The following is a 22336-nucleotide window of genomic DNA, read 5'->3' as shown; positions in this document are numbered from 1 at the left end:
AGAGTCCGCCCGGGGCCTGTCTGGGACGGAGGCGGGGCGCCGGGACTCCCGCGCCCGGCCTGGGCGGGCTTTGCAGCGCCGCCTGGTGGCGCCCGTGGCCGCTGCTGCGGAGCCTCTGCTGCCGGGCGGGGCGGGAGCGGCGGGGCCGTGGGAGGGGAGCGGAGGCCGGGAGGGGGCGGTCTCCGGCGGGAGCCGCCCGAGGGAGCGGCGGGGAGGAGCCGAGCCGACGGGACGCGCCACACACGGAGCCGCCGCCGCGATCGGGCACGGTAAAGGGGGCGGCGAGACGGGGATCGCCCGGGGTCGGGGTGGGGCAGCCCGGCCGCAGCCTCGCAGCAGCCCCGGCCACGCCCGTGCGTCGCTGCCCTTGCCCCACGGGGCCCGGGAGGGCGGCTTCCTGGGGGACGCTGGGGGGCTCAGCTGGCCCGGCGCTGCGGCGCTGCTGCGGAAGGGCGGCGTCGGGGGCTCCTGCCCGGACCTAGAGCCCAGATTCTCGGCCCCCGAGCAGGATGTCGGGGCGGCTGCCTATCGCCCTCTTCCCGCCGGGAAGCCGCCCTGAATCAGGACTGCTCGGGACCGTTACTCGGGTGGGGTGGGGTGCAGCTGCCCGGGACGCCCGGCAGCGGGGGCCAGCCGGGTTGCGGGGCGAGGGGCTCATCGCGGCTCCGACGGCGGGCTGACCCTCCCCGCCCTCCTTTGGCAGGAGGGACCATGGACGACATCTTCACCCAGTGCCGGGAGGGCAACGCCGTGGCCGTGCGCCTCTGGCTGGACAACACGGAGAACGACCTCAACCAGGGGTGAGTGGGGAGCGGGAGGGAGGGAGGGAGGGAGCCCCCCAGTCCCCCTGTCCGCCCCCCGCGCCCCCAAGCCGCCTTCGTCCTGCATTTCGTCCCCTTGGCTGGAAAGGACAGGAAATGACCGCAGCTCCGAAACACGCCGGCAGGAATTCTGTTGCCGGAGCTGGGGGGGGGGGGGAGCCTGGATGGCAGAGCAGGTGGCGGGAGTCCAGAAGCACCAGCCCAGCCCGAGGGGAGGAGGGCAGTGAGGGGAGGCTGCCCAGATTCCCCCCTCATTTCAGTCTTGCTGTGGAGGAGCCCTGGGGTGGGGGGTGGGAGAAGCCCCTTGCCTAAGGAGCCAGCCTCCTTCCCTGGGGGCAGGCGGCTTGAAGCTGGGGGCTGTGCAACGACCCCCAAATCCCTCTAGGGAGTCCAGGGTCAGGCAAATGGGTGGCTTCATTTTCCTCTGGTCCTGAACTTGTTCCTAGTCCTCTGAAGCAGCCACAGCCACCCCCCCCCCCCAAGTCTGGTCCCCAAGGCTTGAAGGGATTTGGGGGTGGCAGGAAGGATGGGTGGGTGGGGTCTGTGATGCCAGCCAGGATCCCCTTCTGATCTGTTCTACAGGGGAGGCAGATGTTCCTCGGAGGTTTTAAAGTTGAGGTTGGCCGGCCATCTGTCAAGGATGCTTTAGCTGAGATTCCTGCCTTGCAGGGGCCGGACTAGGCGACCCTTCGATTTCCGGGCCAGTGGTTGCTTTTCTCCCCTGGGATGCTCCCATCTGCTTGGCCCCCTCGCTGCTGTCCCGGCTGGGGCCTGGGGCTGCCCCGTCTTCCTGGCTCAGATCTCCTTTTAAGGCCTGGTCTTCCTCTTCTCCTGCGCTTGGCTCCAGAAGAGTGAGCTCAGGGAGGGAGGAGGGTTTCCTGCGCTCCCACTCTCCCAGGCTGCTCCTGCCTCTGGCACTCCCAGCCCTGACCAGGTGCCCCGGGACCCCTGGAGCTCTGCCCCCTGGCCAGGCTGGCCCCTCTCCTGCCCTGGGCACTGAGCAGGGCCCCTCTCCCTCCCTGCAGCGATGACCACGGCTTCAGTCCCCTGCACTGGGCTTGCCGCGAGGGCCGCTCCAGCGTGGTGGACATGCTGGTCATGCGAGGGGCGCGCATCAACGTCATGAACCGGGGGGACGACACCCCGCTGCACCTGGCTGCCAGCCACGGCCACCGGGACATTGTCCAGAAGGTAGGGGGGACCCCACAGGGAGGGGGCTGCCCAAGGCTCCCGGTCCCCACCCCTGCTTCCCCACATCCTCCTCTGGGTCTTAGGGCGCCCCCTGCAGGGAGAGGGAAGAGGGTGGCCGTCTGGCGCATCTCCCTCTGGGGGGGGGGGATGAATTTCACTTTGTGGAGGTCTTTTGGAGTGGGATTTCCTTCCCCAGCCCACCCTCTGTCTTCTTGCCCTGCTCAGCTGATCCAGTTCAAGGCCGACATCAACGCGGTGAACGAGCACGGGAACACCCCCCTCCACTACGCCTGCTTTTGGGCCCAGGAGCAGGTAGCTGAGGTGAGGGCTGCTTTGGCAGAGGCACGTGGGGCTGCCGGGTCTCTTCCTGCCGCAGTGGCAGCATTCGCGCTCTGTTCAAGCAAATTCATATACCCCAATTCACACAATTTAAACCTAAATGAAAGCCCCGTAATAGGAGGGCAGCGGTGACCTGTGGGGAGTGGGGCTGGTGGAAGACCTGGTGCCCTGTGGGGAGGGGGGCTGGGCATGAAGGGCTGCTGTGGGAAGACGGTCTCACCCTCCCCGTCCTTCAGGACCTGGTGGCCAGCGGGGCTCTCGTCAGCATCTGCAACAAATATGGGGAGACACCCCTGGACAAGGCCAAGGCGCCCCTGCGGGACTCCCTGAAAGGTGAGTGCGGCTCCTGCCACCCTGCCTCCTTAAGCCCCTCCCTGCTCAGCGGCTGCCTTCAGCTACTTCCCGCCTTTGTTTTGGGTCAGACTACATTTGTTAATTTGTTTAGAGCGTTTGAACACACTTGTTCAGCCAAGATATCTCCCCGAGTGCATTATGTGCAATCCATGACCTGGCTTCTTCTCCAGCCTGCCTGATCTCTGCCTCTTGGCCGCCCTCCTTCTGCCTCTGATTCTGGATCCCGGCTGACTAAACCCTGTTACCTCTTCCCACACCTCCTCTTCCCAGTCTCCTGCCTCTGACCACTCCCCAAGTCTCACCCCCAACCCCCGGAGGGCTCTGAGCCTTCTTCCCTTGGGGGTCCCCTGCTGGTTCCTGCCACCCTTCCTCTGCACCCCCTCCTGCTTCCTGGCCCTGCCTTTTCAGCTCCAGGAGCTGGGGGGGGGCTCTTTCCACCCCCTTTCCACCTGCACAACATCCCTCTTTTCTCTCTCCACCCCCTCCAGAGCGAGCAGAGAAGTTGGGCCAGAGCCTCACGCGCATCCCCTTCAAGGACACTTTCTGGAAGGGCACAACACGGACGAGACCTCGTAAGAGCCCTGCAGGAAGGGGGAGACCTGGGAGCCGGGGGGGGGCAGAGGGAACTCTCCTTGCCCAGTGGGTTGGGCGGTTCCTTCTGCTGGCTGCGCCTGGCTGAAGGTCTCCTCTTTTAGGCAACGGGACTTTGAACAAGCTGGCTGGCATCGACTTCCGGCAGCTGACCCTGGGACACAAGCTCAACGAGAACCAGTCTGGAGAGGTGGGGGCCGCTCCTTTCCCCTTCTCCCCCCCCCCCGTCTCCTTCGCCCCATTCCCCTCTGACCTTCCGCCTTCTCCACAGCTCTGGGAAGGGCGCTGGCAGGGAAACGGCATCGTCATCAAAGTGCTCAAGCCCCGAGACTGGACGACCCGCAAGAGCCGCGACTTCAATGAGGAGTACCCCAAGCTCAGGTGGGTGGGGGGTCCTGTGGGGCAGCCCCTGCCTGCCCACGTGAGCGCAGGAGGTGGGTGGCTGGGCTGCTTCCTCCACTCGCCTCCTTTCCCCTCGCAGGATCTTCTCCCACCCCAACGTGCTGCCGGTCCTGGGCGCCTGCCAGTCTCCTCCTGCTCCACACCCCATCACCCTCACCCACTGGATGCCCTACGGCTCCCTCTACAACGTGCTCCACGAAGGCACCAGTGAGTCTCCCTTCCCCTACCTCGCTTCCCTTCCCCCCTGCCTCCAAGGGGGCACCCAGGGGCCTTGCTGGGGATGTGGGAAGGGATCCCAGGGATCTAGCCCACCCCCGGGCAACGCAGGAATCATTTGCTCTCTCTGTAGCGCTTGGGAGGGAACAGAGCGCTTTCTGGCTGCCGTTACGTCTTTCCAGGCCTAAAGTGTGTTGATGGCCAGAGCCAGAAGGGGTTGGGGGGCCTGCCATTCTTGCACTGTGGCCCCCTGGCTTGGGCAGCCTGAATCACAGGCAGCCCTTGGAAGCCCTTCCCACCCTTCCGGACAGCACTCAGGAGCGAGCAAGCACTGACCCCGGCAGACGCAGGCTCCCCCCCCCCATATCTGCCCCCCCTGCTCTCTCTCCCCCTGCAGACTTTGTGGTGGACCAGACGCAGGCCGTGAAGTTTGCTCTGGACGTGGCCCGGGGGATGGCCTTCCTGCACACCCTGGAGCCCCTCATCCCGCGCCACTATCTCAACAGCCGCAGCATCATGGTGCGTGGGGGGCCCTTTCTGGGGTTCAGTGGGCGGGTGGGGTCTCCAGGAGGCTGAGCTCCCCGTTGTGTCCTCCCTCCCCCCACAGATCGATGAGGACATGACGGCCCGGATCAGCATGGCAGACGTCAAGTTCTCCTTCCAGTGCCCTGGCAGGATGTATGCGCCCGCCTGGGTGGCGCCGGAAGGTGAGTGGCGCCCTGCCCTCCGCTGAGATCCAAAGACGAGCCTGCTGGATCGGGCCAAGGGGGTTGCGCCACCTGGCCGACCAGATGCCCCTCAGGGGAGCCCGCAAGCAGGATCCAAGCGCCAGAGCCAGTCTCCCCTCTTGCGACTGTGGTGGGCAGAGCAGTCACTGCACTAAGAGCTGTTCCACAGATCTCCCCCCCCCCCCCCCGAACTTGTCATCTTTCTTTTCTGGCTCTTATTCTTAGTTTCATTATATTTCTTTATTGCTTAATGCAGAAGAATGCCTCAAACTGAAAAGCACTCCCTGGGGGGGGGGGGGTCCATTCCCGCGAGTGCCTCTGACCACTTTGCCACACTGCCCTCCTCTGACCCCCAAGCCCCCCTGGGCTTGCTTGGGGGGCCGAGTGCAGGCAGAGCAGCTGCCCTGCTGGGGAGGGGTCCCCCTTCCAGCCACTGCTTTTCTGCAGCCCCTCTTTGCTCCCGCAGCTCTCCAGAAGAAGGCAGAGGAGATCAACCGCCGCTCGGCCGACATGTGGAGCTTTGCCGTGCTGCTGTGGGAGCTGGTGACGCGGGAAGTGCCCTTTGCTGACCTCTCCAACATGGAGATTGGCATGAAGGTGAGGAAGGGGCAGGAGGGCAGGACCCCCCCCCCACCTTGGCAGGGTTGGACTTGGCGACCCTGGGGGCCCCATCTGAGGTTCTTCTTCTTCCTCCTCCTCCTCCTTCTCCCAGGTTGCCCTGGAGGGGCTGCGACCCACCATCCCCCCAGGCATCTCCCCCCACATTTGCAAGCTGATGAAGATCTGCATGAACGAGGACCCAGCCAAGCGCCCCAAATTTGACATGATCGTCCCCATCCTTGAGAAGATGCAGGAGAAGTGAGGGGAGGGGGACGTGCTCTTCAGCCCCCCCCTCCAGCCTGCCCACAAGTGCCTTGGGGAGGCGCTGATGACAGGAAGCGCCACTTCCTTGCTCTTGAAACAAAACGGTACAGAAGGAGCCACCGCCTTGCCCCTCTCCCCTTTCGGGGCAGCTCTATTTGGGGGAGGGGTCCCTGCTGTAAGCTGCCCTGGCCTTTTAAGCTCCCCCAGCAATGCTGCGCTGCCTTCCACAGTGCCTAGCACCCCGTCCCCTCAGCGCGCATCAGCAAGGTCGCCTCGCACTCAGAGCCCACCGCCTGCCTCTGCGCTGCACGGTTTTTATCTTTTCTATGCAGGCCCCGGCCCAAGCCAGAGGGCTCAAAATAAAGAGTTATTAAAGGAGACCGTGGTCACTGCAGCCTTTGTGGGGTGAGGGGGACACAGCGGGCTGCCCCAGCTTCCCTGGTGGGCCTCGGCCGAAGAGGACGGTTGCTCCAGCCCCTCCTGGCATTGCTGCCCTCTCACCCGGGAGCCTGGTCCATTTCCAACATACGACAATCTACTGTGGGGAGGTGGCTGTCTTTGGGTTCAACTCCCATCAGGTGCCACGCTCTGGCTGGTCTTCTGTTGCCCTCGACTGAAACCAGCCTCTTTTCAGTCTCCTGATGCCATGGCAAATATGGGCCACAACCCTCTTTCAGACGCAGCCCAGAAAGGAAAGTGCAGAGCTGGGAAAAGGACAGGCAGTGGCAGCCGAAAGGCTCAGCGGGCAGCAGCCTTTCTCCTGGTCTCATGCCCAACACATGTGGGTGCTTTGAGCAGGATCAGGCCGCTGCTCCTAGCAGCTCTGCAGCTGCTCCAGCACCAGAGGCAACGAGCCTCTGGGCTCCCCAGCTGTGGTGGGTGAGATAGGCCTCTTGCCGGAGCCAGCAGCATGCTTGTGGTTTTCCTTGCAGAGTAAGTTTCCCTGCTCCACAAGTAATCGCCTCCACACACCTTCTCGGTGGAGAGACGGAAGCAGAAAACCCAACGACCCATTGGAATGGGAGAAAGAAAGCAGAACAGATGCAATGGGTGCGGCCGGGGAGTGTTCTCCTCGGCATCAACTGAGGCCACCCTCTGCGAGCTGCAACGCCCATCACCATGTTGCAGCGCTTGAGTTACTGGTCACAGGACAGGGGAGGCTCTGAGGCAGCTGCTGAGTCACGCAGAGCCACTTGGCTGCATGCGGGGGGGGGGGCGGGGGGGCTGTTTCGCACAGCTCCATGCCCTCCTGAAGTGTTTTTGCCTAGTGGAAAAAACTGTCAACTGTGACCGTGCTTGACTGGACAGAGAGGGACTTTGTGTGTGAGCCGAAACCTCTGAGTTTTGGAGGGCCTGGACTGTCGCCTACCATAGAAAGGTAGGAGTCACACCTGCTGCCCAACCTACCACTGCCATCCCCCTGCCCCAAAGTCCCCCTTCTCCAATAGAATGGTTCAAAACCTGTGGGGCACTGGAAGATCACTACAGCAAATCCAGACTTGGGGGGGGGGGGGGGGGGAGGTTGACCTTCAAGAGGCCAGTTCCCTCTGGTTTCCCCAGCACAGCACAAGTAACCAAAGAGAAAAGCTGCTGCAGCTGGAGCAACTGAGCCCCTGACCCTGGAGCAGTCAAGCTTTCCACCCACCTCCTCCCTGCAACTCCTAGCTGTTTTGCTCCTGGATCAGGGCCAAGCAGGCCCACCAAGTCCAGCAATCTGTTCTCTTGCTGGCCAGCCAGATTTCCCCACAGGGGAACAAGCAAGCAGCACCCAGACACCAGAGCCCATCTCCCTGGTGTGGCTTCCTGCAAGTGGCCTTCAGAAGCCTCGCTGACCTTGGCTTCCCCGCACATCACAGGCAATGCTGGACGAGCTTCGCTGTCGAGGAACATTGCTGCCCAAGTGCCAACAAGACAGGGGAGGGAGGCCCTGCCCAGGCCATTCCCATTCACTGGAGCATGTGCAGAGGGCAACTAAGATGAACTGTTAGGTATGCTGACCCTGGAGAAGTGAAGACTGTCAGGAATCATAGACTCTTACGAGCTGGAAGGGATCCCAAGGGCCGTCTCAAAGAGAAGATGAACTACCAGACTTTTAGAAGACATCTGAAAGCAGCCCTGTTTAGGGAAGTTTTTAATGTTTGATGAATTACTGTATTTTAGTATTTTGTTGGAAGCCGCCCAGAGTGGCTGGGGAAGCCCAGCCAGATGGGCAGAGTATAAATAATAATGTCAGAAAGTTTTTTCGAATGCTTAGTTGGAATCTCCTTTCTTGAGACTCTTGCACTGCAGCTGGGTTGGACTAGATGACCCTTGGGGTCCCTTCCAACTCTAAGATTCTATTAAATATCACTGTCTTTGCCTTTACCTTACACATGCACCACAGGAAATGATGGATGAACTTCCTTGGGTGTCCCAGGAATGTCATGCCCAGGCGAGCCAAAGACATCTTCCTTACGCCCCCCCCCCCCGGTGTTCTGGCACACCTTTGCTTCAAATACACCCCATCTTTTATCAGAGCTGCTCCCCTCCTCCTCCGATGCAGAAGGAGCGACAGGCAGGGAGGGAGATCCAGAAAGGGAGAGCTTTAATGGTACAGCAGCCAAGAGGAAAGAGAAGCAGTCCAGAGCGAATCCAGGGGGACTGGCAGCTAAGTGAAGTAGTGGGGCTTCTTGACGTTGATGCCGTACTCGGAGAGCGCGGGCGCAAGGTCCTCCATGGTGAGGGTGTATTTCTTGTCCTGCAGTGGGGGAGGGGAGAGGGAGGGGCGTCAGCTGGGCATCCCGCCTGGGCACCTGAAGGGAGAGTTGCGGAAGGGGCCCCCTGCGAGGGAGACATTTGGGGGACCTCACCTTGCTCTTGTTTCGGGAGCTGCCAGAGGCCGTGCCCTTCATCTTGCAGTGCTGAAGAGCGTCGTTGGCAATGTCGGAGATGAACTTCTGGGCGGCCAAGGAGATCAGGCGGATGCTGGAAGGGGAGACCAGAGGAGGGATGAGGGGAGGTGTGGGAGAGCCCCAGGATGGGTCTCTAAGAGCCACACGGGGCCCCTAGAGGAAGGGGCAGTCTATCTGTCCTGGGGACTTGGTCTCTCCCCCCACGGCTCCACTTACATGCGCGGATCGGAAGCTTCGAAGCCAGCGCGGTTCAGGTAGTAGCCCGTGACGGCATCTGGGATCTGGAAGGGAAGCACGAGGAGGGTGGTTCAAGAGGGAGATGATGCCACCAGGGGCCGGCGAGGCTGCCGGGGGCCGGGCGGGGAAGGGGGCCTCACCGTGGGCGTGTAATCCTCCAGCTGCAGCAGGAAGTCGACCAGCGGGGCGCTGGAGGCGGGAGAGGAGGCCGGGGCGGCGGAGGCCGAGGAGGACGGGGCGGCGGCAAGGACGGCAGGCTTCGAGTCCCCGTTGGCGGCTGCTCCGGGCGGCGCGAAGATCCCGTTGGGCACCGAGGGCACTGCCTCCGCGGGATGCGCCAGGAGTGAGGACGAGGAGGAAGAGGAGGAGGAGGAAGAAGAGGAGGAAGAAGAGGAGGAGGAGGCACCTGCGGGGAGAGAAAGGGATTTAGAGAGGGACCCTGGGCGAAGGGAGGGAGGTGCCCCTCCCCCCACTGCCCCTCCCCCACCTCCCCCTCCCCCTCAATCTCCCCCCACTACTCCTCCCCTCCCCCTCCATTGCCCCTCCCCCTCCCCCCACTTCCCCTCCCCCACCTTCCCCTCCCCCACTGCTCCTCCCCTCCCCCTCCATTGCCCCTCCCCCACTTCCCCTCCCCCACTTCCCCTCCCCCTCCTTCCCCTCCCCCACTGCTCTTCCCCTCCCCCTCCATTGCCCCCCTCCCCTCCCCCCACTCCCCCTCCCTAACCCTCCCCCTCCCCTCACTGCCCCTCCCCCCACCTCTCTCACCGGCCCCTCCGGCTCCGGCCGCCACGAGCCCCGGGCTGCCCTTGGCGCTGTCTCCCCCGGCGGCGGGGAGGGGGACGGGGACGGCCGGGCTGAGGTCGGGCTCCAAGCCGCCTCCGCCGCCGCCTCCGCTTCCCCCGATGGCGCTCATGGAGTCCCGGGCCAGCAGCGTCGCTTCCAGCAGCTTCTGCGCAGGCGCCGCGAGCCCAGCCGGGAGGAAGGGGAAGAAGGTCCCGGAAGTGGAGGGGCGGGGCCTGAGCGGCGGCCGCCGCTTCCTTTTCCGGACCGATCTTTCTACGGCCTCCGCGCAGACGCCACTTCCGCTCTCCTCTCCGGGGCGGGGCCGGGGGCGGAGCCTCCGCGGCAGTCCGGGCGGCCGAGTTGGGCTGCGGAACTCCCGGCCACGAGAGCGGCGGCAGCAGCGGCGGGCGGAGTGGGCCAATCCCCGGAGGAGGAGGAGGAGGAGGAGCGGGCTCTCGGTCGAGGCATCCGGCGGGGGCGGACGGGGCCCCTTGGGCTGAGCCGGGGGCGCGCCTGCGCTGCTGCTGCTTTTCACGGGGCGGGACTCGAGCAACATGGAGAAGGACGGAAGGGGTCCCGACCCCCCTTCCGGGTTCAGTCCTCTCCGGCAGCATCTGCAGGTGGGCCTGGGCGGGCCGCTGCTGCCAGTCAGGGAAGGCGAGGCTGAGTTTGAGAGACGCACCCAACCGAAGCCGGAAATCAATACACCACAGGACAGCCCAAAGTCTCCAAAGTCTTTATTTATTGCTCTGCTTTTGCATTCACACCCATGAACCTGAGACACCACAAATCTGTTGTTTTTAAAAGAAATCACAACCATAAGTAATTGTATTTAGAATTATCAAAGCTGAATATATAAATCCATTATTGGAGGAAGAATATCCGTATTTCTACATTAAATGCTCTAGTGCAAATTCGGGGGTAGGAATGGGGGAAGAAGTGCTGCCTCCATTGACCTTGGAGCAGGAGGGAAAGAATGGGGGGGGGGGGCCTGCCTGGCAAAGATTTCCCAGGCAATGGAGGCATTGAACTGGGCTCCCTCCACCCAAAAATCCCCCAACCTGCAAATGGTGCCCAAGTAGTGCTGGCAAAGCAGTTCCTGCAGATGGGACAGGATCGGGGCCAGGACCCAAGCAAGGCCTTCTGCTTAGGGAGCAGTTGTGGCATAGAGGAGAGGGACTCGGCTGGCATTGCATCTTGTGGGCCCCCCATGAGTGGGTCCGGGAGACACAGCGCCAACAGGGAGGGCAATCCCCATCTTCACTCCAATGAGGTAGTTTCCAGTTGGAGCTTGTGAAGAGCACTTGGCTATGGAGTTAAGTTTCCTAGAGGCAGGACTTCATCCTGAGAGTATGGGGAGGGGGGTACATCACACCTTTAAGTGCAGAAAGGCACACCCTGTGACCCCTCCCCCTACCTGATTTGCCAGTAATGGGACTTCTCCTGTGTTGCTGTAGATGCACAGTTCTCGCATTTGCTAAGAGAAACACCACAACCCTTTCCACGTCAAGGTATTTCACACGCAAAACACAATTTAGACTGTTAGCTTTTAGTTGCACCTTCTCCTCCCGACGTACCACTATAGATTTACAGAGATGAATGTTTGCATATTTCTGCTTCCACTGTCTTTTCTGTTAGGCTAATGCACACACACTTTTTGGTCCTGCAATGGAGGCGGGGGCAGGCCCTCTGAAATGCCCCCTGCCTCCATCTTGCAGCCTGAGATTCCCAACCCACCCACTCCTTCCCCTGAGCAGATGTGGCTTTGGCTGCTGGACACCAGGCAAGACCTCTCAACACCCCGGCTGTTGAGTGGCCAAGTGCCATGGATGTCTGCAAGTGTGATGTGGCCGCCTAGCCCAGCAGGGCAGACAGGAGCTTTGGGTAGTTTGGCGTCCCCCAGCCGGTGACGGGATCCCAGGAAGGAGCCGCACAGAATCCTTGGCCCTGCACAGTTTCATCTAGACACGAGTAGTGGCAGCCCGTGGTCACCTGGCAGGAGGAGAGGGGAAGAGCGTGTCGTCAGGCAGAGCAGCTCTTTGCCCCATGCGGCACACACCCCATGCACCGCTGGCAAAGCCAAGGACCAAGCTGCTTCAGCAGGATGCGGCCCCAGCCCCTTCCCACACTCACGTCATAGAGGGCAGTGCTGTTCCCCTTCTCCTGGAGCCGGTAGAGGGCGGGGTTGAGGAAGCCCAGGGGGGGCTGCCCTCGCTGGAGGCGCCGGTCGTTGATCAGAGCTATGATGCCCCCCACCACAGGAGTCGAGGCCTGTCGGGGGAGAAGAGGCGGAGTGAGGCCCAGCACCCGCAGACGGCCCTGCCCAGGAGCGGGCACCAGGCGGGCAACGCTCAAGAGCCTGCAGGCAGCCGCCTCACCGAGGTCCCGGAGACCCAGGGTATGGGGATGCGGTTGGACACCACCCAGTAGTTGTCGGAGAGCGCGGCCAGGTCTGGGTAGGCTCTGCCCGTCTTGTTGTAGTAGCTGGAAGGTGGCAGCTTGGAGGTCGTGCTCAGGAACCGCTTCACAGCTGTTGTCTGTTGAGGGAGAGACGAGAAGAGGAAGGAGGCAGAGCTGAGACGGGTCCTGGGTGAGGGATCCCAAGTCCCACCTGTCTGGGAGGATCTTTCATTTCTGGACTCTCGGGGGGGGGGGCTTGGCAGCCCTTCAGGGTGAGCTCCTGCGCTTCAAAATTCACCACTTCACCACAGTAAAAGCCATTTATGCAAATGTTCACAATTTTAAAGAAGGCTTGTGGCAAGGAGTTCCATAATGGATCATAGAAAACCCCAAAGGGCCCAGGAGCTGCTGGCTGAAATCTGCCATGATGGGTCAACAGATACATGACTGTGCCGGAGCCAGCAGGGAGCCACGATGGCACCTTGCGAGTGGCATGGGACTCACCTGGTACTTTGGCATCGGGAAGACATTGCTGAAGCCTCCCCCGCTGATGGAGTCCGTGACCTCAGCACTGACCAGGAAGGGGTGCTGGAACGACGTCCCCCCCACTGTGGTCACGTATGGGCTGTGGGCACAGCAAGGCAAGGCGTCACAAAGGCACCGACAGACCAGGGGGTCCCAGCCCCCCAGGATGACTGGCAAGACACAGGCAGCCCTCCAGCAGCTCCCAGTGTGGCTGAGGGGGGCAGAACGCAGCCCCCTCCCCAAGAAGATTCTGCTTCCGTCCAAGGGCAGGGAGCAGAAGGAGGGCTCCCCTGCCAAGCCACAGCCCTAACCCAGTAAGGCTGCAGGTTTGAGATCTAGTATCTGCTACAGAATCCCTGCATTTTGGAAAATACGCAAGTGGCTCACTGCCCTGGTTTCAGAGAAGGGCTTCGAAAGGCAAGAGCAGGTCTGCAAAAAGCTCAGGGGGATGCGGAAGGGCCAGGCCTCTGTGAGTGGATCTGGGTCAAGGACCCCCTTCGCCAGCCCCACCTGCCCCTCGTGGCGCCTTCCTCTCCTCTCACCTGGAGGCTGGGAAGCTGGGCCGGAAGGTGTGCTTCCCTCCGTGGACTGACCGACAACCTGCTCCAGAGTCACCTGCAGGGAAAGGGCAGCCAAAGACTTGGCCAGTTGGTGGCGGCACTTGCAAGCCACTTTCACTCCCTCCCCAAACATGCTGACCTCCCCCCCCCCCCCCCCGCTCTACCCTTTCAGGCACACCATGGAAACTGCTTTAGCGGCCTGGGCAACCTGCTTTATCGACAGCAACCTGAATTTTATTGTCTTTTTGAAATGTTGCTGCTACACTATTTCATTGCCATTACTGTTTTATTCTATACCATTGATTCTATGTTTGATGTTTTTAATTATACATTTGGAAAACTGCCTTGCAATTGTTTTTGAAATTAACCAGTGAGGTAAAAATTCTTCAGATTAATACATTTTATGGTAAATGTACCAAAGCAGCCTACAACACAACATTATGGGATGTTTAAGCAATACTATGTACTAAAATAACAAACCCTGAAAGCGCTTTAACACACGATATAAATCACAGCCTAAAACCACAAGCTTGCCAAAGAGGACAATAAAATGTCCCAAGTCAACATAAATCTTGCCCCTGCCTTCCTCCTACAAGGCAGGCAGACACACCACTGAGAAGATCTTCTGACAGGAGGAGATGTTCACCCAGCCAACAAAGAGATAGCCAGATGCATCTCCCTTCTTGGAGCAAATTTCAAAGGCAGGTGCCACAACCAAGAAGGCCCTGCCCCTCACAGGCTTCCCTTGATGGCACAGTGGCAGAGCGGGAGGAACATGGAGACAGTTTTGTGTTTCGAGGGAGGGGAACCAAAGGGTTCAGGCTGCCTGCCTCCACCTACCTGAGGCAAAGAGGATGCTCATGCCTCGCGCAGCTGCCTTCATGAACTCCACATTGACCCGCTCCATGTACGCCCGGGACAGGCTGTCCTCGTCGTCGCCATAGCTGACCGTGTGCACCCAGGGCAGAGCAGACATGTTGCTGAGCACAAGCAGCCACTGCAGGAAAGGCTCCTGGCTCTCATGCCTCCCTGGGGGAGGCGAGGGAAGAAAGAATATCAGCAGGGCCCACGGGGAGCCGACCTTGCACAGGAAACAGGGAGAGGTGGGATGGGGGCAAGCCAGCCCGAGACCCCCCTCCTGCCTCCCAAACGTCTGCCTCATCCTGGAATGGGGGACAGGGAGAGGGTCAGAGTCCGCCAGCCTCCCAGCATCTTCCAGTAGAGCACTCAGCCCCGACTGGTCCCAGGATGAGGGTGGCGCAGAGAAAGCAGCCAGGCAGCCACATCACAGGGGGTTCCTGCCCCACCCCACTTCCCCTGGGAGAGGCAAGAGAGAGGCTGGAGCCCTTCCCTTGGGGGGCTAAGGAAGACGGGGAGCCAAGCCTGCTGGTCAGTACCACCGTTGCTGAAGACCCAGGTGGAGATGTTGGCCCCAGAGCTCATGATGTACTCCACGTCCAAGCTGGCTTCCAGGCCGGCCTTGCCCCAGCCCTGGTGCCCGACCACCTGGTCCACGCGCAGATGGTGAGGGAAGCTCTTCCCAAAGAGACCCATGAACTCTGCCAGGTCCGCTTGGTGGAAGTACTGCTCCAGGAACTGGAGGGGAAGGAGAAGAGGCAGGCGTGGGGCACCCAGACCCAGCACACCTCATTGCCAGGTACCGCTCCCCTGAAGGCGGCTGGGCTGGGAGCGGCTGGCCCCAGGGCACTGAGGGAATGGAGAGGCTGCCGGGGGGGGCACCCCCCAGTTACCTGGGCACAGGCCTGGCTGTTGTTGTGGGAGCTGCCCACGTCCTTGTTAGTCAGGTTGTACCGTTGGCGGATCACAGCCGGCGTCACCCCCAGGTGAAAGGTGGAGAGCAGCGCTTTCCCAGCAGTCCAGGCCCTACTCACTGCCTTCCTCTCGGCAGGGAAGCGGTGAAGCCCCCCCACTGAGAATTGGGAGGAGGAGGAGAAGAAGAAGAGGCTGCGGTTATCCTGGGGCAGAAGGAAGGGGGCACCTAAAGCAGACTTTGCTCAGCCCAAGGCTCAAGGCTGACCGGGGGGCGGGGGGTGAGAACTGCTCAGTCAAGCCCGCCCTCCCTTCATCACCACCAACTTCTTGGCAGGGTGAAGAGACACTCCCCCCCCCCCCGACGTTCCCTGGCAGTCTGGGCTCATGCACACAGCGGACAGAGCATCCCATGGTGCCGCTCCCCGTTTCCCCAAGGCTTCCGTACCAAAATCCAGGTGCTCTGCCAGCTCCTCTGCTAGGGTGTAGGCAAAGGGGGACCTCACGACGCTTCGCTCCCCGTTGACGTAGCGCTGGAACTGTGCCCCCGGGAGGAGCTGCTCTGCCGTGCTGCATGGAGAAGCCTCGGATCAGGGTCAGCTGTGGGGGGAGCTCAGGGTGCCTTCTGTGCCCTCCCCTTGCCCGAAGAGCCCCCACGTCCCAACTCACCCGGCTGGCACCAGGCACTGCAAGAAGTCCTTGGTGCCCACGTCTGTGCAGTCCCAGATCCCATGAGCCTCCAGCCACTTGCGAACGGCATTCAGCGTCTGCGGGGAGGGGGCGACCAGGGCCTGCACCTCCGCCAGAGACAGGAACCGGCCTGCGAGACAAAGGGCAGCGTGGAGGGAGGGAAGGAGACTTCTGGTGGCCCACCTACCTCAGAGGGTCACAGGGGTCTCCCTCCACCTCCCCCGACTGTCAGGGGAGCTGGGCAGCCAAGCAAGGGCACAGTCTTCCACTGCTGGTTGCCAGCGCCTGCTCGGTCTGCCCACCTCCTGTTGAAGATGCCACTTCTGGTCCCCCTTGACTGACAGGCTTCCCCTGAGAGCCCTGGGAGCAGAAGCCTAGGAATGGGGCTGAGAGCTCTGCTAGGGACTCCTAGGCTAGCCAACTCCCCCCTCTCAGGAAAAAGAGGGCACAGGAAAACCCCAAGATGGTCCTGTGGGGTAAAGAAGACGGCCTTGGAGTTGGGAAGAGGAAATCTGCCTGCCTGCCTTCCTCCCACAAACCCTACGAGCTGCTCCTCCCAGGGAGCCACCAGAGCGCCAAAGATTGTGCAAGAGAAGCTGAGCAGGAAGTCCCCAGGGCCACAAACTCCTTGCGGCTGCAATCCTTGCACACAGGACCATGTCCCGCTGCGCTCAGTAGGACTCACTGCCTGGGAGGCACTGCGAGGGCTGCACTGCGAGGGGCTGCCAGCCTCGGCCTCCAAAGTGCTGCAAGGGAGCCCAGGAACAGGATGTCCCTACCTTAGAAGACGTTGTAAGGAGAACCCTGCGCAGTCCTCCAAGGACATATGAAACATGGCCCTGAGCCACAAGGAGGCCGGCTCTCTTGGCTGTACTGAGAGAGCATGGAAGCCCCAGCAGGAGGGGCAGAAGCAGGGGGCAGAGAGAGAAGGGGGGCATTACCATACTCTGGAGAGTCTGGAGAGGAGACTCGTTGCACCAGCTCCTCCAGGCGCCCCACATTCTGCTGCCGGAGAGCGAAGGTCAGGCTCAGCGCCTCCGAGGCAGCCACTCGACCCAGACAGCTCCATCCCTCCGGGATCCTGGGAAAGAGACACGGCTGTCACAGGTGGAAACAAGCTGGCAGAGTGCGGCGTGTGGGCAGCGGAGGCAAGAGCAGTGCCCAAGTCTGGCAGCGCCAGCCAAATCCAGCTTTTCCCCCAGGGGAACCAGGAATTAACACCCTGCGCCCATTTCACAGAAAAGGAGACTGATGGGGATCCGGCAAGCTCAGCTGGCAAGGCCAAAGGGGGCTTCCGTCCCCCAACCAGACCCACCCCCTAATAATAACAACATTATTATTGATAGCCCACCCATCTGGGGGCGGGTCCTTCCTGCCAGCCGGACCCCAACCTCCTCCAGCCCGACGGGCGCTTGGGGTCCGCGGCTGCCCATCTCCGCGGTCGGCCTCCCTCGGTCGAGCCCCGGCTGGGAGACGCCTCCTTCGCGGGAGACGGGCGGCGAGCGAGCCCCGAGGGGCCCAAGCGCCCGTCCTGCTGCCCCGACGGCGCCCTCCGCCCCGGGCCCGGCCCCGCTGAGGCCGCTTACTGGAAAAGCTGGTCCGGCTCCGGAGCCCACCCGAAGGCGGCGGCGGCGTCCAAGCGGAGCAAGGCGAGCAGCCGGAGCAGCGCCAGCAGGAGACACCTGCGCGGGAGAAACGGGAGGGGGTGTCAGGCAGCGGAGCGGGAAGCGTCTGCCGGGGGGGCTTCCCCCTTCCCCCCTTCCCCCCTTCCCCCCCCCGCGCCCCGGTACCGGCAGTCCAGCAGCCCCATCGCAGCGCAGCCTCTCGCTCGAGGCAGGAGCCCAGAACTGAGTCACGTGAGAAGCTGCCCGTCACATGATTGCGGGGGAGCCATCCGGATCACGTGGCTCGCCCGCTGGGCCGCTTTGAGCTGGCTGCACTCTGTGCGTGCTCAGAGGCTGCACTCTGGCCGCCGGCACCGACGGCGGGGCGGGCGAGAGGAGGCGCCTGTGGCCCCCCAAGCCTTGCCCGGTGGGACGCAAGGACAGGGCTCATGAAAAAGAAAGGAAAGCACGAGATGTTAAGAAGGGCAATCGGGGCAGGAATAAATCCAGCAGCCCTTTTGATGGCCCTTTCTAAAGCATTCGCCGGTGAGAGCTCGGGCGCCTTTTCTGTCCGGGGGCTGCGCTGGAAGCGGCGACGCTCGCCCTCGGGATCCTGATGGGGAGGAAGGCGACGAAACGCCACCTTCCCCGCCACAGCTGCACCAGACGTGGGCAGGGGCTCATTCGGGCACCCGCCAGGGCCACACCGAAGGCCCGCGAGATGCCCAGCTGCGGTTCCGGGGCTATATTGCGTGATTAACTTTGCTTTTAAGAAAGGAAAAGCATTTTAGCACGCATTAGAAGTGTGTGGGGATCAGAAGGGGGTGAGAGGAAAGGTGCCCCTGCAGGAGCCGTCACAATGCTGCCAGGGGCACCTGCCCTTCATTCGCATCCCCACCACATCTCTTGGGAAAGACAGAGGAGCCCTCGCCTCATCTGCAGCCCCGGCAGAGAGTGGTCTGGTGCTCTTCCTTCCAAAGCTATCTAGTAAGAAGCATCGCCTGCTGGGGAGTAAACACAGGTCCGTGGGGGAAATCGAGTGTTTTGTGGAAGGGGGACTGGCATGGGTTGGCACTGGCATCCGTTTCAAGGCTGGAGCCCACATCCAGGTTAGAACCACAGCCTCAAAGGATGACCACTCCCCCCAGGAGCCCTCCTGCTTCACACCAGTCTCTCAAGTTGCGTTGGTGGGAGGGACCTGCACAGGAAGAGCCCGGCAGCTGAGCAAGACCGAAGGCCCGTCGGGTGCAGCTCCCTGTTCTCTCCATGGCCGGCCAGACATCTCTGGGGAGCCTGCAAGGGGGACCTGTGCTGTTCCCAGCAACTGGTGTTCAGGGGCACCCCAACACTGGACTTAGAAGTCGTGTTAGAACATAGCGTTGTGGGACACGGGTGGCCCTGTGGTCTAAACTACTGAGCCTCTTGGGCTTGCTGATCAGAAGGTCGGCGGTTCAAATCCGCGCAACAGAGTGCATTCCTGTTGCTCTGTCCCAGCTTCTGCCAACCTAGCAGTTCGAAAGCAGACCAGTGAGAGCAGATAAATAGGAACTGCTGCGCCGGGAAGGTCAGTGGTGGTGCTCTGGCCCTCGTCATGGTCCTCCATGCTCCAGTAGTGGTTCAGTCATGCTGGCCACATGACCCGGAAAGCGCCACACCCCTTAGTTGAATTGGACTGGACTTAACCACTGTCCAGGGCTCCTATAATGCGTGGGCTCCTTGCATTCAAGACGGAGGGCCAGGAAAGGGACTGATCTCTGCTCAAGATGTCAGAGGTCTTCTGTCAGTCAGACAGCCCTGGGCTGCAAGGGCGGCAAGCTTATCCGGCCAAAAGCAGGACTCACCTGCACCCCACACCTCAAAACACCCTGCTTGGTCACAGGCTACTGCTAGACACATTGCAGCTCTCTGAGAAGCAGGGGCTGCCCCCCCCCCCCAGGTGCACCTGCATGGTTTGGAGTTTCCGTCACATGCAAAAGAGGCACACCTTCCCCCGGCCTCTGACGCCCAAGGTGCGTGTCATCAGGACCCACCTTCTTCCTGTGACTAATTTGTTTTGAAGTGCTTTTTTTTTAGTTCTTTTTTTTAAAAAATTATATTTTTATTGGTTTACAAATACAAAAAAAGGAAACATAGTTGTACATTCAAACTTCTTAATTACCTCTTAATTCCATTTTTTTGACTTCCCTCAATTTGTCTGAACTTCCTTCATTTTATAACTTTTAACACAATCCTACTTATTATTATTTATTCTGGTAGCTTCAATTCATTGTTTATACTTATTATTAGGTTTTCACATCACAGAGCTTCCTTAAAGCTTAAAACGTACTCTGGTTATCACTTAGTTTTTGCAAATATTGAATAAACTTCTCCCAATCTTCTGTAAATCTGTTTTGAAGTGCTTTTAAGGTTGCTTATTAAATTGCCGCAAGCTGTGACCCAATGGTGAAATAAGAACCACTCCTCCAAGGACACATCATGCATCCCGGCTGCTTCCTTCCGAAGGAAGTCCTTGGAGGCTTTTGACCTTGATGAAACACAAAAGGAGCCTGGCTGCAGGATCAGAGGACCAGCCTGTCCCGTCAAGCATCCTCTTCTCACGCCAGGGGAAGCCTGGAGGCAGGATGTGAGCACAGAAGCAAGGCTCTTCCTTCTCCATTTGGAGACGGGGAGGCTGTGGCCCCCAGAGGCCACAGGGCCCAACACACAGGCTGAGCATGAGGGGAAGGGCCCAGGAGATTTCCCTGCGGCGCTTCCAGGGTGAGCCCGGGAGGAGTCTTGCAGAGAGAAGTGCAGCCTTCCATGTGTCCCATTCTCAACTCAGTCTAAATGCTGCAGCTTCTTTGCAAGCAGCTTGATGACATCATTTCCCAGTGGATACTGAGGAAGGAAAGACGAAAGACGTGGTCCCTTTTCCCTACCCCTAGCTCTTTGTTTCCGAGGCAACACACTGTCCCAACTTACACAACAAAGAAGAACGTAGCAAACTAGGCCAGTTGACTTGAAATCAGTCCCTCGCTTGACCCAGGAGGCTCTCCTCCTTCTGCTCTTGTTCGACTGGTCTTTTGCCCACACAAGTGAGAGCAGGGACGACAGGAAGGGCGAGCAGCGCAGGGATCCGCCCAAATGTCTTCAGCCGTGGGCAGACTTGGGTTTTAGCAAATGTACGGCAGAAGAGAGATGCAGATAAAGATGACACACACCTGATAGTTAACTCTTGGCAAGAGAGATCAACACAGCTTCCGCGGTGCTCTGGATAAACGTGCTCACACACTTCCAGGCTCCAGGCAGCGGCCCACAGGTCTGGGCCCCACGGAGCACTTGCAGCAACAGTGGGGCTGGACCTCAGACGGCCATCCAGCCTCTCTTTAAGAACTTCAACCTTCCTCTCGCGGGAAGCTCTGACTGTCAGAATGTTTAGTGGGAGCAACCCGGTTCCTCCGCTCTCTCGGGCGCCCTCGTCCCCGAACTGCCGACAAAGGCTCGTGTCCGGGGCAAACGCGGAGGGGAGCCTCCGCCCCCAGCCCCTTCCCAGCTGGCGCGCCTGCCCCGCGGGGCTCCCCCTCGCCTCCTGGAGGGCTCGACAGGGCTGGGGGGCTCCAGAGGGGCGTGGAGCTGCCGAGTTGGAAGGGATTCCCCAGGGTCATCTAGTCCACCCCGTCAGGCAAGACTCGCAGCTCAAGCGTCCGGGTTCAGCCGGAGTTCACGTCTTCGGGCCGCTCTGGCTAATCCTGCCAATTGGCCGCCGCGGGGAGCTGAGCCGCCTGATTAGGCGCATCTGCTTCGGGGCTTAGGCTAAGCGGATGAAGCCCGGCGCCCTCGAAAGCCGAGCGCGCGACGGGGCGGGAGCCGGGACCAGGCGCGACCGATGGTGGCGCGGGTCGGGAAAGCCCCCGTCCGAGCCCCGACGCCGACCCCCTTCGCCCGCTGCGCCGGCCGGGGCTTTCCTCGCCGCCGCAGGGCTGGGCGTCGAGTGGGGCAGCCCGAGCAAACTGCGCTTGGGGGGAGAGAGGGGTGCTGGAGGGAACAGCCGTCCAGGAGGAAGAGCGGCTGCTCTCGCCACGGAAACCCCGTCGGGGGCGGTCGGGGGCTCCGAGCCGCCACGACTGTGCTTGACTCTGCAGCTAGAGGCAGCCCCGCTTCTGCCGGCCCGTGGCTGGAAGCACAGGAGGGGCGAAGGCTCTTGGCTCGGATCCTGCTTGCCGGCTTCTCTTGGGGGCCTCTGGTCGGCCGCTGTGAGGACAGGCTGCCCGACGAGATGAGCCCGTGGCCTGATCCTGGACCCGAAAGCTCATCCGAGGGTTTTCTGGTCCATTAAGCTGCCACCCACAAAAGGGTGCCTCCCGCCACCCCAAAGCGGTTGCCTTGGGGGTTTGGGGCCCCGTCTCATCCCCTCAGCCCCCCCCAAGAAGACGAGTCCTTACAAACACGGTGTGGTTTATTAAGGCATTACTTCAAAAAATTGGCACTTGGATCTGGTCCCTGCTCAAAAGGAGGGCCAGGGAGGGGGCGGGCGGGGCACCCGGGACTTATCATGCTGCGGATGCTCAGCAATACAAAAAAGATACAAAATGCTGGAAATAGGAAACAGATTACAATAAATAAAACAGAGTCTGCCAGGCTGGGCTGCAGTCAGGGCAGAGAGGATGCCAGAGAGGGACAGGCCTGGGTGGGGTGAAATGGGCGTGGGAGGGGGAAGGAGGGCACCACCCCTCGCCTGCTTGTCCCTCAGAAAGGCCTGGGCCCATGGTCTTGTGCATGCAGGCAGCAGTTCTGCTGGTAGAGCTTTTCCCGGCCTGGAGAGAAAGTGCCCTCAGCCACCCCAGGCCCACCCCCCTGCGCAGGAGCCTTCTGGGAAGCCTGTGGGCAAGGAGCAAACTGCCCCTGCCCCTGATGGGGTCTCTCTGCCATGCTTCCTGGGCTTCTTCAGCATCCTGCCGAAAGCACCCATCAACTCTTCCCATCTGCAGCTTTCAAGCCCCTGTGGCCCCTCAAGCTCCTTGTCATGCTGGAGCCAGTTGACCAGCCTGGCAGCTGAATCTTCCCCTCCTGACATGCTAGCTTTCTATCTGCAGGGCATTTGGCCAGACACGATCCCTCTTGGCAGCACTGGCAGGGAAGGGGGGAGCAGCTGCTTGGCATGCAGAAGATCCTGGGTACAAAACTTGGCCGCCTCTCCAGAGAGGCCTGGGAAGTTCCCCTGCCTAGACAGCTGCTATCAGCCAGAGCTGGATGGGTTCAGGAGATGGCCGCTCCCTCTGCTTGCCCTTATTCTCATGTATGTGCCTGTAGGCGGGATGGGGGTGGACAGACAGGGGTGTTTAATTATTGCTACTGTAGTGCCATTCACTCCCCTCACTGAAAAAAGGAAGC

General features: G+C 61.0%; 4 protein-coding genes across 4 annotated transcripts in view; 1 reads left to right on the top strand and 3 right to left on the bottom strand.

The window, feature by feature from the left end:
* The first annotated feature begins 122 nt into the window (after positions 1–122).
* ILK (integrin linked kinase) lies at positions 123–5884 on the top strand. The gene is made up of 13 exons (XM_081002226.1): positions 123–269; positions 704–800; positions 1847–2012; positions 2238–2333; positions 2588–2684; positions 3194–3277; positions 3401–3486; positions 3568–3677; positions 3778–3905; positions 4312–4433; positions 4522–4621; positions 5109–5239; positions 5355–5884. Exons 2-13 carry the CDS (start codon positions 712–714, stop codon positions 5502–5504), a joined length of 1359 nt encoding a protein of 452 aa, XP_080858352.1. The 5' UTR covers positions 123–269; positions 704–711; the 3' UTR covers positions 5505–5884.
* Positions 5885–8073: 2189 nt separating this feature from the next.
* Positions 8074–9547, bottom strand: TAF10 (TATA-box binding protein associated factor 10; the record flags this gene model as incomplete). The annotated part of the gene is made up of 5 exons (XM_081002455.1): positions 8074–8243; positions 8356–8470; positions 8614–8678; positions 8775–9040; positions 9400–9547. 5 exons carry the CDS (start codon positions 9545–9547, stop codon positions 8154–8156), a joined length of 684 nt encoding a protein of 227 aa, XP_080858581.1. The 3' UTR covers positions 8074–8153.
* A 592-nt stretch (positions 9548–10139) lies between these two features.
* Positions 10140–17224, bottom strand: TPP1 (tripeptidyl peptidase 1). The gene is made up of 13 exons (XM_081002164.1): positions 17153–17224; positions 16949–17044; positions 16304–16443; positions 15342–15492; positions 15121–15242; positions 14654–14832; positions 14300–14498; positions 13743–13931; positions 12885–12957; positions 12322–12442; positions 11796–11954; positions 11551–11688; positions 10140–11409 (listed from the first exon to the last, which is right to left on the bottom strand). Exons 1-13 carry the CDS (start codon positions 17170–17172, stop codon positions 11272–11274), a joined length of 1725 nt encoding a protein of 574 aa, XP_080858290.1. The 5' UTR covers positions 17173–17224; the 3' UTR covers positions 10140–11271.
* Positions 17225–20753: 3529 nt separating this feature from the next.
* Positions 20754–22336, bottom strand: part of DCHS1 (dachsous cadherin-related 1) — a gene marked incomplete at its 3' end in the record, with an annotated part of 31376 nt that continues 29793 nt past the window's right edge. Inside the window, 1 exon segment of the mRNA XM_081003883.1 lies at positions 20754–21196. Within this exon segment, the coding sequence (XP_080860009.1) occupies positions 20754–21196 (443 nt within the window).

Source organism: Podarcis pityusensis (assembly GCF_964106645.2).
Source record: "Podarcis pityusensis genome assembly, chromosome: 4".
NCBI lineage: Eukaryota > Metazoa > Chordata > Lepidosauria > Squamata > Lacertidae > Podarcis > Podarcis pityusensis.
Note: the sequence above shows the minus strand (reverse complement) of the source record. Positions and strands in the feature narration are given on the sequence as shown.